The following is a 14,006-nucleotide window of genomic DNA, read 5'->3' on the forward strand; positions in this document are numbered from 1 at the left end:
TCGTCCGCAGGAAGAGCCCGAGGTTCAGACGGGCTGACTGACACAAAGGTGTACAGAATACAGGCTAGAGCGACCTCTTCGTTCTACTGGTTCAGGGTTTTCATTTCCTTGTGCAAAATCTTGGTGCCACTCAGCGGGCAGAGAGGCAGTTAGTGATCTCCTTCCTTATCTTATGGTCTCTGTCCAGTGAAAACGGCAAGATACCCCGTGGCCCATCCTCGTTTGAAACTGCTAAAAAAAAAAAACTTAAGGAGGTTTCCCCTCCCTTATCATTGCTTCCCGTTTTTGTATCTTGTCCAGAGTCAGATGGGAATGCACTTTTAAAACTTCCCGACCCCGGTGTAGATGTCAGCTATGATTATTTCGAATAGGTCGGGCTTTGTAATGGAAAGTGTTGGGCCAAGAATCAGAGATTCGGTTTCTTTTCTTTTCTTTTTTTTAAGATTTTATTTATTTTTCAGAAAGAGAGAGAGAGAGAGAGCACAAGCAGGGGAAGTAGCAGGGAGAGGGAGAAGCAGACTCCCTGCTGAGCAGAGAACCCTATGTGAGGCTTGATCCCAGGACCCTGGGATCATGACCTGAGCCGAAGGCAGATGCTTAACCGACTGAGCCACCCAGGCTGCCCGGAGAATCAGTTTCTATTTCTGGTTCCAAATGTACCTAATGACCCTCCAAGAGTCTCACACCGAAGTGGGATGCACACACTCTTCAGATGTGCCAGGGACTGCAATCTGCAAATGCTAGAAAATACACATGCTCCTGGTGGGAACTCTATACATGACTTTTAAGCAGCCTCATGAAAGGTGCCACTGAATTATAAATGAGGATTATCATCACTGTCTCATGGGCTGCTATCATAATGCATCACCCCAAGACACCTGGCTAAAGAATGGGTAGAGAATGAAAGTACACACTCTGGGGAAGTGAAGTACCAAAAAAAAAAAAGGTAAGACAATAGTGGACCCCAAATTTGGCTGTGGTGAACCTTGACGTCCAGGCCTCAAAACTTTTAAAAGCCACATCATCTGAGAGATATGTATGTTTTATAAGCTTTCTGGTTATAGTAAAATGTCAAAGACTTTTAATATGAACGGGTAATGTTTTAGGAGTTGTTTTCTATTCAGAAAGAAAAAGATGTCAGTGAGGAAGTTGAAACAGAATCAAATCAACATAGGGTGTGTCTCTGTAGTTGTCCCTTGTCTAGATTCCAGATCTGTATGTGTGTGTTTCTGTACACACATATTTTTTGAACTTTATAAGATTAAAGGTTTTACTACTTACACACGAAAGTCTAAATAAAAGAAAGCCTCTTTCTCTACGCTGTAACAATGTGATTTTCTTTTTTTTTTTTTGTTAATAACGTGATTTTTCTGGTCCTGTCCAGTGATACCGAATTATTTTCTGCACTGATGTTTTCATATATTAAAGATATTATGATAATGTTGTTATAGGCTTCTTCCTGAATGAGGAAACAACCAGATCATGATGTATGTGCTATTTCTTCCTTCTAACTGAACATTTTTGAGGTTCATAAACCCTACTGAGAAGGAATCCCCAGAATACATTGTAGCTGAAATTCCAAACTAATCAACCCTTAGCTTACTTGTTTAAATATTTCATAAAACCTCTTAAAATATAATTTATCATTATAAAAATGTTGAATTTCTTCTTTTGGAAAAATGTCTTTTTCCCTTTTTCTTGTTCTATGTTTATGTTTGTGTCATTTTCCTTATTTTTTTTTTTTTTTTGACTACAGAAGAACTGTTCTTCCCACTGTGTCTTCCGTGACCTCTCCATATCCTTCTCCTCCTTCACTCTAGAACAGCTTCTATTCCTCTACTCTGTGCACAGCCATTTGAGCTGATGCTTCCCCCCCACCATCCCATCAGGTCTTTTTTCTCAATTCCCTGCTTCTTTTACTCCTCTAGGACAAAAAAACCAAAACTGAGTGGATAAAAAGTTAACCATTTCTCTATCGTTATTCCAGATTTCAGCCTCTTCCTATTTGCCTCCCTTTTCCTTCTACCTAAAACCTTCCTAATTTGTGTATCTGCCCCCTTGTCTGGAAGCAGCTATCTTTACTCCTAAACATGCTGCTTTAAGTGTCCTCTTAGACATCTGTAAAATGTGCCCGCTGTTCTTGCTTTCCCTATAGATTTCTGACAGCCGGAATAATTTGCAATAGCCTTCCCCTGTCCACCTCACGGGCCCACATCTTAAACAAAAATTCATCAAGGGCGCCTGGGTAGCTCAGTTGGTGAAGCGTCTGCCTTCAGCTCGGGTCATGATCCCGGGGTCCTGGGATCGCGTCCCACATCGGGCTCCCTGCTCAGCGGAGAGCCTGCTTCTCCCTCTCCCTCTGCCACTCCCCCGCTTGTGCTCTCTCTCTGTCAAATAAAGAAATAAAACCTTAAAAAAAAAAAAAGAAAAAGAATTCATCAGAGGACTAAAGTTCAAAGCCCCTGAAACAGGTTCTTGTTCAAGATGTCAGACACAGAACATGTGTGTCTGCTCTTTGGTTTTCCTTCCTCCAGAAACGCAATTAAGCTGGCTGTCAGTGAATACACCTAAAAGAGCAGAGAGAATGGGAAGGGACTTCCAGGGAGCTCTCACATAAGACAGATTCTGGCATTTGTGGGAACCCCAACTGTCCTGCAAGTGAAGCCTGGCAGTCAACGCAACACTGCATGGGAGGAGGCGCCACGGCTTGGAGGGGTAGGGGGGAGGAGAGCGGGACCCAGCCGCGAGCACGGCCACCCCCACAGCTCCCTGGGGAAGTCATCCCGAGCTGCCAAATGGAAGCACACCAGCCAACACCACCCCATGAGAAGAAACCTGCAGCAGCAAAGAGACAGACTGAGACACAAAACCAAAGACCCAATCCTGGAATAAATAGAAATGACTCAGGAACAAACAGAATTTTAAGCATTCTAATTAGTATTCTCAAAAAGATTTGAGAAGATACTGAAACCAAAAAACTAAGAGTGTACAAAGAGACAATAATAGAAGAAGAAGAAGAACACTTGGAAATAAAATAACATGATGATCAAATAGAAACTGCAGTGGAAAGGATAAAAGATACAGTTTAAACAGATAAGAGGAGGAAAAAAAATGGTAACGAGCATGTAGCATCAGCCTCGTAAAGGTCCGTTATCTGACTGGTGGGCATTTCAGAAAGAAAATCAAAACGGAAAACAAAAGTGAAAAATTATTAAGGAAACAGAGACACTCCTGTTGCAAACTCCTGCGACATCTGTCTGTGTTCTTTACCTGCCGAACTTTTCCCAGGTTCTTCCCAGCACCACCTCTTGAAGCTGGCTGGGAGCAGCGGGCCTGCTGGGCTTCCTAGGATTTTTGTAATTTTTAAGGGACATGCTTTTTATGTTTCAGAAAAAAATTTTGTTTTAAATCCTCTGAAATTTTCTTGGATGTGCTCATTTTACCCGTCTTTCCCTAAAATTTTCTAATGGTCAAAAACACCACCATCCCCACCACAGCAGCCTTCTGCCCCAGGGCCATCAACACCACCACCTCCGGCACCACTCCTGCCGTCATGATCATCATCCTGGCTTTGACATGTATGCATAAGACTTTACTGCATTGGAACGTGGGAGAGGAAATGAGCACAAACCTTTCATTGTCTCTTTATTTATTTATTTATTTACGTACTTATGTATATTTAGATTTATTTATTTATTTATTTTAGAGACAGAGAGCGAGCGAGCTGGGGGAGGGGCCGAGGGAGAGAGAATCCTCAAGCAGACTCCCCCCTGGGCACAAAGTCTGACGTGGGGCTTCATCCCAGGACCCTGAGATTATGACCTGAGTCAAAATCAAGAGTTGGCCACCCAACCGACTGAGCTACTCAGGCGCCCCTCATTATCTCTTTTAAAAAATACTTACTAAGCAACTGAATAGTTTAGAGAGGATTTCAGACAAGATGATTTACTTATGTGGTCAGATACACTCACTGATGTCATTTCAACACACTTTCATTTATTTCTTAATATCTGTCCCAAAGACGAGTTCTTGAGCAACATTTGGCAAAACTAGCTGGGGTTACTACATATTTTAGGAAAATAATAGTATTATATGTCTCTGTCTCCTTCTGTAAAATTAGATCAGTGAGGTTTATAATACATAAACAGAAAAATCATACAAATATTCCTTTTCCAGCATAAGGAGAAAAACACTTGTCAGTTAATTTCTAAAATGCTGTCAATTATAATAATCCTCTTTTCCCCAGTTTTGTTCTGATCTTGCTAAATAAAAGTTGTCAAGACAGCTGACTAGCCCTGGTCTTCAACTAATGTCAAGCCAAGAGTGTTAGAAATCCACTGCTCTCTATGGGCCAATGGTTTACTGGCCTAAAGACAGCTGGTCTTCAGATGACATTTGCTAACACTATTAAAAAGCATTGGCTCAAAGTATTTATGAGGGACCCTTCTGACATAATCATCATCAGTCACACACAGTTTTATGATCAGCAGCTTATAATGGGATCCTGTTGTTATATGAATATTTACCAGTCTTGTCAATATGATTTACAAAAGGCTTCAAAAGGAATTGATTTTTAAATTGGTTATTTAAAAATATGATATATTGACCTATCCTCATGAATGAAAATACAAGTACTATTTAAATTTAGGTGTGGTTAAAACCATAATGAAATACCACTCTATACTTACTACAGTGGCTAAAAAAGATAAAACAAAACAAAACAGACCAACCTTACCAAGCGCTGACTGACAAGGAGACAGAACGACTGGAATTTTCCCATATCCCATGGGAATGCATGATGGCAAAGACACTTTGGGAAACAGTCCAGCCGTTTCTTAGAAAAGTTAAACACACTTACCATATGACCCAGCAATTCTAGTCCTAGGTATTTACCCAAGTGAAATGAAAATTTATGTCCTAACAAAAAGTCTGTAAGTGAATGTTTGCAGCACATTTATTCATCTTAGCCCCAAAGAGGAAACCACCCATATGTCCATTAACTGGTGACTAGATAAACAAATTATGGCTCTTCCTTACATTGGGATACTATTCAGCATAAAAACGTATAAACTACTGATACATATGGCGAGGCGACGTGGGGGAATCTCAAAATCATTACGCTAGCTGAGAGAAGCCAGACTCGAAAGTTCATTCTATATAATTCCACTTATATGACATTCTGGAAAAGGCAAAACCATAAAAGGTAGAAAACAAATCTGTGGTTGCTGGGAGTCAGGTTGACTAAAAAAGGGGATAAGGGAATTTTTTTGGGGGGGGTGATAGAACAATTTTATATATTGATTGTGGTAGTGGTTTCATGAGGGTATCAATTTGTCAAAATTCATAGAACGGCAGCCCTAAAAAAGAATATTTTTATTATATGTACATTTTGCCTCAATAAATTCAGTGTGATAACTGGAAGATAAATAAGAGTTTAAGATAGGTATATCCTTTCCTTTTATACTTAAAGATACAAATGAAAGCCAACAACCTTGCTCTCCTTATGGCAGAGACAGGTTAACTTGCCAGCTTAAGATCAGGTAAAGGCTCCGGTGTTACCATGGATACAAGCTATTATTTCCTTTTGTGTAAAATCTCTAATATTAAATGGTGACTCACATGGACTACAGGGGTAGACTCAGAAACAATCAAAGTCACCCAAGGGTTTTCAGCCCTAGGACCCCTGCCCATAACGTTTTCTTCATGAACATAAGAGAAACTATGTCAGGGAAGATATCTTTAAGGGATTAAAAGAAGAAAGGTTAAAAACTTTTTGGCTAAACTTGAGGGCAGTTCTAAAAACGGCACGCTAGCGTTAAGGCTGTGAAGACTATATTTTCTTTTGTTTGTTACAGAAATAATTTCCCACAGATCAGTTGCTAAAACAACAACATGTGGGAGGCCAACCTGTCCTCTAGCTGTTGACTTTCCTGTGAGATCATGGTTTTCTAATTAAGACAGTGGATAGTGGGCAGATAGAGAGTAAATTTGAAAATCAGCAGAATTCTTTGTGGTAGGGCTCAGATTAGCAAGGTGTGGTAATTTATTCAAAATGATATGAAGGTAGAAATTGACTCCTAAAGGGCACTTATTTTAGAACCCTATTTAAAATGTGTTGCCACAGAGACTGCCATGCATCCACCTAATAACCACTAAAAATTAAAATCCTAGCCGCTGCCACGGCGTGAGTGCTTCCCACGTTACTAGAGGGCTACACATACCTCTAGGATGTCGCCTTGCTATTTATGGTCCAAAAATCCGGGGCTCCCCCCAGGCTCCATGCTAGTCCTTGCCTCTGTGCTTCTGTCCATTATTCCGACATTTAACAAATATATTTACCTACCACGTATCTATTAGTGATTGAATTATGTCCCCTCAAAGTTTCCATGTTGAAATCCTAGCCCCCTGTGCCTCAGAAGGTGATGTTATTTGGACACAGAGTCATCACAGGTCTGACTAGTTAAGATGAGGTCATCCTGGAACAGCATGGGCCCCTCAGTCCTATACAAATCGTGTCCTTATAAAAAGCAGAAATGTGGACGCTGACAGGCACAGCGAGAGCGCTACGGGACAACGGAAGGCAGAAAGCGGGGTGATGTGTCTCCAAGCCAGAGAACACCGGAAGCTAGGCGACAGAACGGGGAGCAGAGTCCCCTCACAGCCCTCAGCAGAACCAACCCTGCCGACACCCTGATCTGGCACTTCTCACCTCCAGAACCGAGACAATACATTTCTGTTGTTCAAGCCAAACTCTACGGAAACCAAATCCCACAGAACAAAACAAAACTGAAGTACATTTCCTACTGACAAGAAGATTCTGCAAATGTCTGAGAGGCGGCCACAGTGCAACACCTCCTTCAAGGGGCTGGGGGTCCGTGGTGACTTCCGGCATTGCTCCCGTGTGGAGCCCGCACGCCGCTCGCCACTCGCCGGCGCCGACCCCCTCGCACGCTCGTCCCTCACCGACGGGCTCACCCCTACCTCCTCAGACCGCTCTCAGATTCGAATCTTTGAGCACCGTCCCAGTTTTATCAACTAGTAAAGCAACTGGGGTGATCGTTCCTAGAGGAAAAGAGGGCCCATTGCATGAGGCGTGAGATGGTAGCCGTGTGGGGGAATCGACAGACAGACGCCGTGGTCTCTGGGGGAATCGAGAGACAGACTCTCCTCCTGGCAGGGGCGCCCAGGCACAGCCAGCGTCGGGGCAGATGGACAACCCCGGCAGCCTCGCAAAGCAGCTGTTACACCCATTTCCAAGCGCAGGGACCTGAGCGGCGACTGTAATGACATTTTCCTGGCTGGCTCTGACCTCTGAATCGCACTGATTTGTCTAACACACACTGTGAAACATCAACCAGTTCGGACTCAAAGCCAAGACTCAAAAATTGCTTTAAAATGGCAGGAGATGGTTAAGACATAATTTCTGTGACTTGATCATTAACTTGTTTATATCCCAGTCTGCACATCTTTTTTTTTTTTTTAATACCCTTTCCTCTCAATTATTTTTCCCTGCTTGGCTAATGTTTCTGTAGCAGTTACCTCTAATCATTAAGACACTTTTGCAGGCAATTCATGCTCCTGATCTTGGAGAGCAGTCAATATGGATGGGGGAATTAAAACAATATCCTACTCACTATATAGTTGAGTTGTCCATCATTCTATTTACATTTCCCTTGTTTAAGTAAAAACAGGGCTTTTCTTCCCCCAGGAAAGAGTGTTTAGGTTTGTACATTCCAAGGGGTAATACAAAATACCCACGTGTGATGATAACTTATGCTGTATTGTTCTATGGTAACTCAAATCAAACGCCGTAAGTCTATCACACGTCACTTGATGTTTTCAGACCTCAATCCCGCTATGAGTCTTTGATTCTATGCCCCAACTGCTGTGCTGGCGTCTCCCGTCCCCCCAACCCCTCACCCCCGCAGTCCATGCTCCTTCTCCTTCCTCCAATGCCCTGCAGCTCCTGTCTCTTCCTAATGACTTCCACAGACACATCTTTAGCTTCAGTGTGGGAAGCCGAAGTCTGGCGCCCCTTCACAAAAGCACAGACACCACCCTGTTTCCAAAGCTGCCCATTCTGCTGCTTCATCCATTCCATCAACAAACATGTCTTAACTATGCACGGTCATGTGTTTGTGAAACCCGACTAGATCCTCAGTATAATCCAGAAGAAGTGAAAACAATGGAGTTTACCTTTACATGGAGCTTGGAAACGAAAGCCTGTCAGCATGCTTTTAACTTAGAAGTTTTCAGAGGGCAAAACACTCGCGTCATGATCCGCAAGGATTTTCTGACCATTTGCCACGAGGCTAAATTCCATCCACAAACCTCTCCACCTCCTAGGTTCTCTTCCTTAGCTTCCTACCTCGAGGGTGTATTTCTTCAACAGATTTCTTTGGCTTTGCTGTTTCTCCACATTCTGCCTTTCTGCACCCATTAGCACTTTCCTTTCCTTGCGACCGAGCATCCGGTTGCCCGTTCTCCGCCTTCACCTTTCCCGGCAAATGGCTGCCATTTCACTTCCACTTAATACACACGTCCCTTGCCCCCAGACAGAAAAGAAAGAAAAAAAACAAACTGGGGCCCGGGTACCTGCTGCATGCCTTGCATGGTCTGCTGCAGGAACTGCAGCTGCTGGTCCTTGGTGACGGTTTCCTCTGCTCGAAAAAGCTGTTCCTTCTCTTGTTTCAACAGCTCCACCTCATTCCTGTAGGCATCCAGCTGCCAACGGAGACTGTCGTTCTCCTCTTTGAGAGCGTAGGCCTGAGCGGCCAGGGCTGGAAGACAAACAGAACGAGGTCCAGTCAGTCACCTTCCTGCTTAGACGGAGGGGGGCCTTTCGTGGGAAGGGCAGTCTCTCGCCCCAGCTCAGAAACAAAACCCAAAGGCCTTGCCCCAGGGCTCTGCTCTTGCGTTTGGCGAGCATCACTGCTTTCGGCGTTGCATCTATTCTACTTATGGAGGAATGCTTGCTGGGGGCACAGGAGTCATTCCTTCCAAAGTCCTGTCTCTTAACCTCTCCCCCCAAACCCCCTCTCAGAAGTCGGCACGTGTGGCTAGGTGGTGAGTGTCGACAACTCCAGGCAATGATCGCACCCACCCCGGTACTGTTTCTGCCGGCTGGCGTGGCGGCTCTTGGGCCCACTTTCTTTCCAGTGATCAGCCGTCCCGCAGGTTGAGGCCTGCGGCCGCCTCCCAGACCAGGAAGGAATCGACAGGCCTGCCATTCCTCCCTGCACGGCCGCTGGGACGCATCGCACAGCTTGTTTGCTCGCTCCTATCGGAAGGGTAACCTGGTTCCATCTGTTTCACTCACAGATTAAAACTCTGCTTCCCTACAAGGCTGAGTGTTTACTCAAACACTCCTTCCTGAAACCTAAAACTCTCTAGGTGCGGATCCGGACCCCACACACATCTCCATCTTACCGAGAGACAGAGACCGTTAACGCAGGGTCTTCCACATCTCAAAGTCCAGAAACAGCGGGAACTGAAGGGAAGAGAAGAGTGAATGGTACGGAACAACACTGAGGATGGTTTCCAGCTTACTGCTTTGTGGCCTCTCCAGGGATAAGATCAGTCGGTTGGACGCCCACCATGTGACGACGCCCACCATGTGACGACGCCCACCGCGTGACAGACACTGGGGCCAGAGCTTCGTATGGACTAAGTCACTGCATCCCCCATCAAGCCTGCTCTTAAAACCCCTCTTGACAGATGACAGAAGTGAGGCATAGAGAAGTTACAGAACTTCTCTCATCCCACAAAATAAGTAGCAAGAACAGCCTTGGGGTGTCTGGGTGGCTCAGTTGGTTAAATGTCCAACTTTTAGTTTCAGCTCAGGCCATGATCTTGTGGGTTGTGAGCTCAATACCCGTGTCGGGCTCCTTGCTCAGTGGGGAGTCTGCTTGAAAATTCTCTCCCTCTGCTCCTACCCCCACTCATTCTCTTTCTCTTTAAAATAAATAAATCAATCTTAAAAAAAAAAAAAAAGTAGCATGAACAGTCTTCAAACCCAGTCTTCAAGTCACTGGGCTGTTCTGCCAGTCCGGATGCATGTAGTTCTTACCAGGCCATTTGAAACTACTCTCGAATTCTCTCCTCCACTCTCCTACCAGTGTCCCACACTTTCTCCCCCACCCGCAGCAAATTCACACTCTACTGTTGTAAGCAAGACAAAAGCAGAAGAGAAATTTTAAAACTTATCAGAAACTTCTTCAGAGAAGTGGCTTCCAGTTTGTAAGGGCAGGATGCGAGGCCTATTGTACGGCAGGTTCTCAGTGTGTGCTCATTTCCACCTCTCACCCCCCAAAACCAATCAGAGAGCACTGGAGGTCAGCCCCCTGCATGTTCTACCTTCACATTACAGTACACTGACAATCGATCTTCACGGAAGTGCTCTCAGACCCCAGTGAATTCTCTCCTCAAATATCAAACATCAAATTATGTTAATAATAGTTTTATAGTTGAGTGGTTTATGGTATTCTGCTTTGCAAAATGATTATGTATAGTACACACGGAAAGACTAATCAAATAGAACATGCAATTAACCAGAAAATTCCCTACCTCAAACCATTAGGGATCAATTAGTCAACAAGCATTTACTGCATACGGACTCTGTGCCCAGGCCTGTCTGGGCATCTTGGATCACAAAAGGAGGAGCGAGAATATGTCTCTTCTCTCAAGCAGCTCAGAATAGCAGAGAAACTAACACATTTGTAAAGAAACTAACACATTCCAGGGAAGAGAGAACAGCCCGATGCCTGGCATATAGTAGGCACTTAGTGAATGTTGGCTGGATGAACAAATAAATGAGCAACTCTGTGTCAAGGGAATACATCCTGTAGGAGCTCAGAGAAGAGAAAGGAAATCACAGACCAGAATAATAAAAGAGGGCTTAGAAGGCTGGAAGTCCAAGGACTGGGGAAGGACATCTCCGTCCAGAGCAAGAGCATAAGCAAAAGACCAGGGAAGAGAACGGGAGGGAGACTATTTGGGGGAGGAAGGAGAGCAGCTCAATCCAAAAGGCAAGTGTTGGGCTGGAGGCGATGAGAGAAGGGTGAGCCATGTCAGGTGATGAGAGGGGACAGATGCTCGAAAGTCAGGCTAGAGAGTTCGATTCTGTGTGGCAGCCAGCTGAGAACCATTCCAGGTGCCTGGGCACCGGAAGGACACGATGAAATTGGTGATTTAGTAAGATTAGTTTGGCAGTGGTGCATGGAATGAACTGGAGGCTGAAGAGAATGAATGAAGGAAATTGTATTCGGTGTCCATTTGTGTACAAAACCAAGGAGCAGCCAATTTTACAGTTTCCGGGGACTTGTAAAATCAGAAAGGACCCAGAGTATGGCCAGGAGCATGAACTAGTGCTTTTTAACATCACACAGCCCAACTTCAGATCTTGTCCACACCCCGCGACACCAACTCCTGACAACTCAGTTTACCAATCCACGAGGAAATGGTTATGAGGCATCCTTTGAGAAGGATGCTGTAATAGGGCAAAATTACAGAAAATGCAAATGATGGAAAAAGTGTTGGCACTACATAAGCACATTACTACATTTAGTAGCATTCAAAGACACTTAAGTCATTTCCTTAGGAAGCTCTATTTGGCCCTTTTTCAATTTAGAGTGGCATTTTTATTATCATAACTGATAGCAGGTGTTTGTGAAGAAATCGATTAGTATGCAGGGATGGAAATTACATTTTCCAAATGAATTGCATAGTCTGCAAGATACGCTGAAATCTGTGTAGCAAAATGCAAGCAGCTATAAAGCATGTGCCAGCAACATTATTTAAATAAATTATCTGAACGTAAATACATATAGGAAAGTGCACCATCCATTATTTCATGGACTCTCTTAGAAGCTTGTGGAATGGCACTTATCCTTGGCTGAGCCGAGGGACCACTGTTTCTGCCAAGGAAGAGACAATGCCGTTTGCGTTTCTGGACTAGGAATGTGATATCATTATATTAAAAAAAAAAAAAAACAACCAGCAGTTGTTAACTCTGTAACTGCCCCCTCCCCCGCCAAATCAATACCATAGCCAATCCCATCAACGTTTTTATAACTGAGGCATATAACTAATTTACATTCCTGATTAAATGATTTCAAGCTTGATATTTGAAAAAAAAAAAAGGTTACTCATGTGAGAGCAAAGTGGTGATTTCTAAAGGGTGAGAAATTGTATATTGACTCCACTTAACTTCAGGCCACCTGTTTGTAAACATTATTCAGTGTCATGCCGCAGCCCTGAATGTACCCTTCAGATGAGGCTTCCGGGAACATTCTACATTATGTTTCTAAAAGAAAAAAACCCTGATAATTCCTAACTTAATATCATTTTTTCAGTATATTAAAAACTCAGAAACTTGAAAGTTCCACTCTTTCATTTCTCTCTCTCTCTTTTTTACTCTTTAGTTCTGGGACACTGTATTAAACAGTTTTGAAAAATGTGTAATCAAGCTTCCATGATAAAATTTACCCTTGAGAGACCGCATAACAAATTCACTATTCAAATAAGCGTAAGGATTAAAAATAAACTACAGTATGCATCTTTTTGTAAGAATCCCTGAGGAGTGCACTATGTTCCAATAAATGGAATATTTAGCTAAGAGCCACCACATGTGGATTACCAATTTTCAATAATAATAAAAAAGAATACAATAAGACTTGAAATGTAAACTACTCTCCTGAATATAATTAAATCTTGCTTTGGTGATTACAAAGGTGCTCCTGAATCCAGTGGTGCCTCTGGATTACCATTAGTTCATTCACCAACCATCAGATTATTGAGAAGCTCTGCACAAGAAACTGTGGCATGGGGCACCTAGGTGGCTCAGTTGGTTAAGCACCTGACTCTTGATTTCCGCTCAGGTCATGATCTCAGGGTTGTGAAATCGAGCCCCTCATGGGGCTCTACACTCAGCAGGGAGTCTGCTTGAGATTCTCTCCCTTTCCCTCTGCCCCTCCTTTCCCTCTGCCCCTCCCCCCTGCACACAGGTGCATGTGTGCTCTCTCGCTCTGTCAAATAAAAAAAATAAAATCTTAAAAAAAAAAGCTGTAGCATACAAAAGGGGAAGGCCAGTGCAGTTGTCAGTTTATACTTGCTCAGACCTTAGAAAACCTGTTACTGGGGTTTTCTGATTGGATCGAAAATGAAATAACAGCATAAGAAAAACTCTGCTAACCAAGATTAAATTACATTTCAAAAATTAGCACAGGACTCCTAAAATTACCAAAGTGACATTAGTGTAGGAAAATTGATCCAAAGATTAAATTGCACTGCCGAAAGGAGAGGTTTAAAGGTATTACAGCAACTTGCTGTACCCTTTACTGGATTCTATATAAACCATTATTCTTTATATTAATTATGGTCAAAGTGACCTCTTCATGTCTCCTGTATTACTTACTGTGTTTCCATGGGAACAGACAGTGGCATGCTTAACTTCTTTAAGTAAATAATCTGGTGAAAGCCTGGAAATCTCTCCTACTAGCCTGAGCCAGCCTCAGAAAAATAATTAGCACTATATGAAGAATGTAAGTTATTTTGGGTTATGTCCCAGTAAGCTGACAATATGTTAATATCTTTTTCATGCTCAGGCAAGATGTAACTAAATAATAAAACACTTTAACATATTATTTCTAACAATATCTGGATTTCTCAAGAACTGTTCCTCTTGGGGTCTTTGGGGAACTCTGTGTTTGGCATTCTCCCCCCGCTCTGCCAGGCGTCCTCCTGGAATGCCTGTGGGGTGCTGCTCAAGTGTCTGTTTCTTTCCCACACTCAGAGTCTCTTCCAAGGATTTCATCAGCCGCTGCCCAGCTAGGCAGTTGTGCTGATAGGTCCGGATCACAGGATGATGTGGATGGATCCAAGACCTGAAGACATCCCCACCATATCTGTTGCCTACCAGCCCCTGTGGGCTGGTGACTTAGCCACTCCCCAGGCTCCACCTGCCCCTCTGCATGCCACCTCTTCTAGCAGGCTGCCTGGGGGGCGGG

The 14,006-nt window shown here is 43.6% G+C and overlaps 1 protein-coding gene across 6 annotated transcripts in view; it reads right to left on the reverse strand.

The window, feature by feature from the left end:
- ENOX1 (ecto-NOX disulfide-thiol exchanger 1) overlaps positions 1-14,006 on the reverse strand; it is a 550,763-nt gene that overhangs the window by 93,539 nt on the left and 443,218 nt on the right. For all 6 annotated transcript variants that reach the window (XM_078070327.1, XM_078070326.1, XM_078070323.1 and 3 more), the window contains one exon: positions 8,596-8,780. In XM_078070327.1, coding sequence (XP_077926453.1) covers positions 8,596-8,780 — 185 coding nt within the window. The remainder of the gene's footprint in view (positions 1-8,595; positions 8,781-14,006) is intronic.

The sequence above is a fragment of the Halichoerus grypus genome, chromosome 4, assembly GCF_964656455.1.
Source record: "Halichoerus grypus chromosome 4, mHalGry1.hap1.1, whole genome shotgun sequence".
Lineage (NCBI taxonomy): Eukaryota > Metazoa > Chordata > Mammalia > Carnivora > Phocidae > Halichoerus > Halichoerus grypus.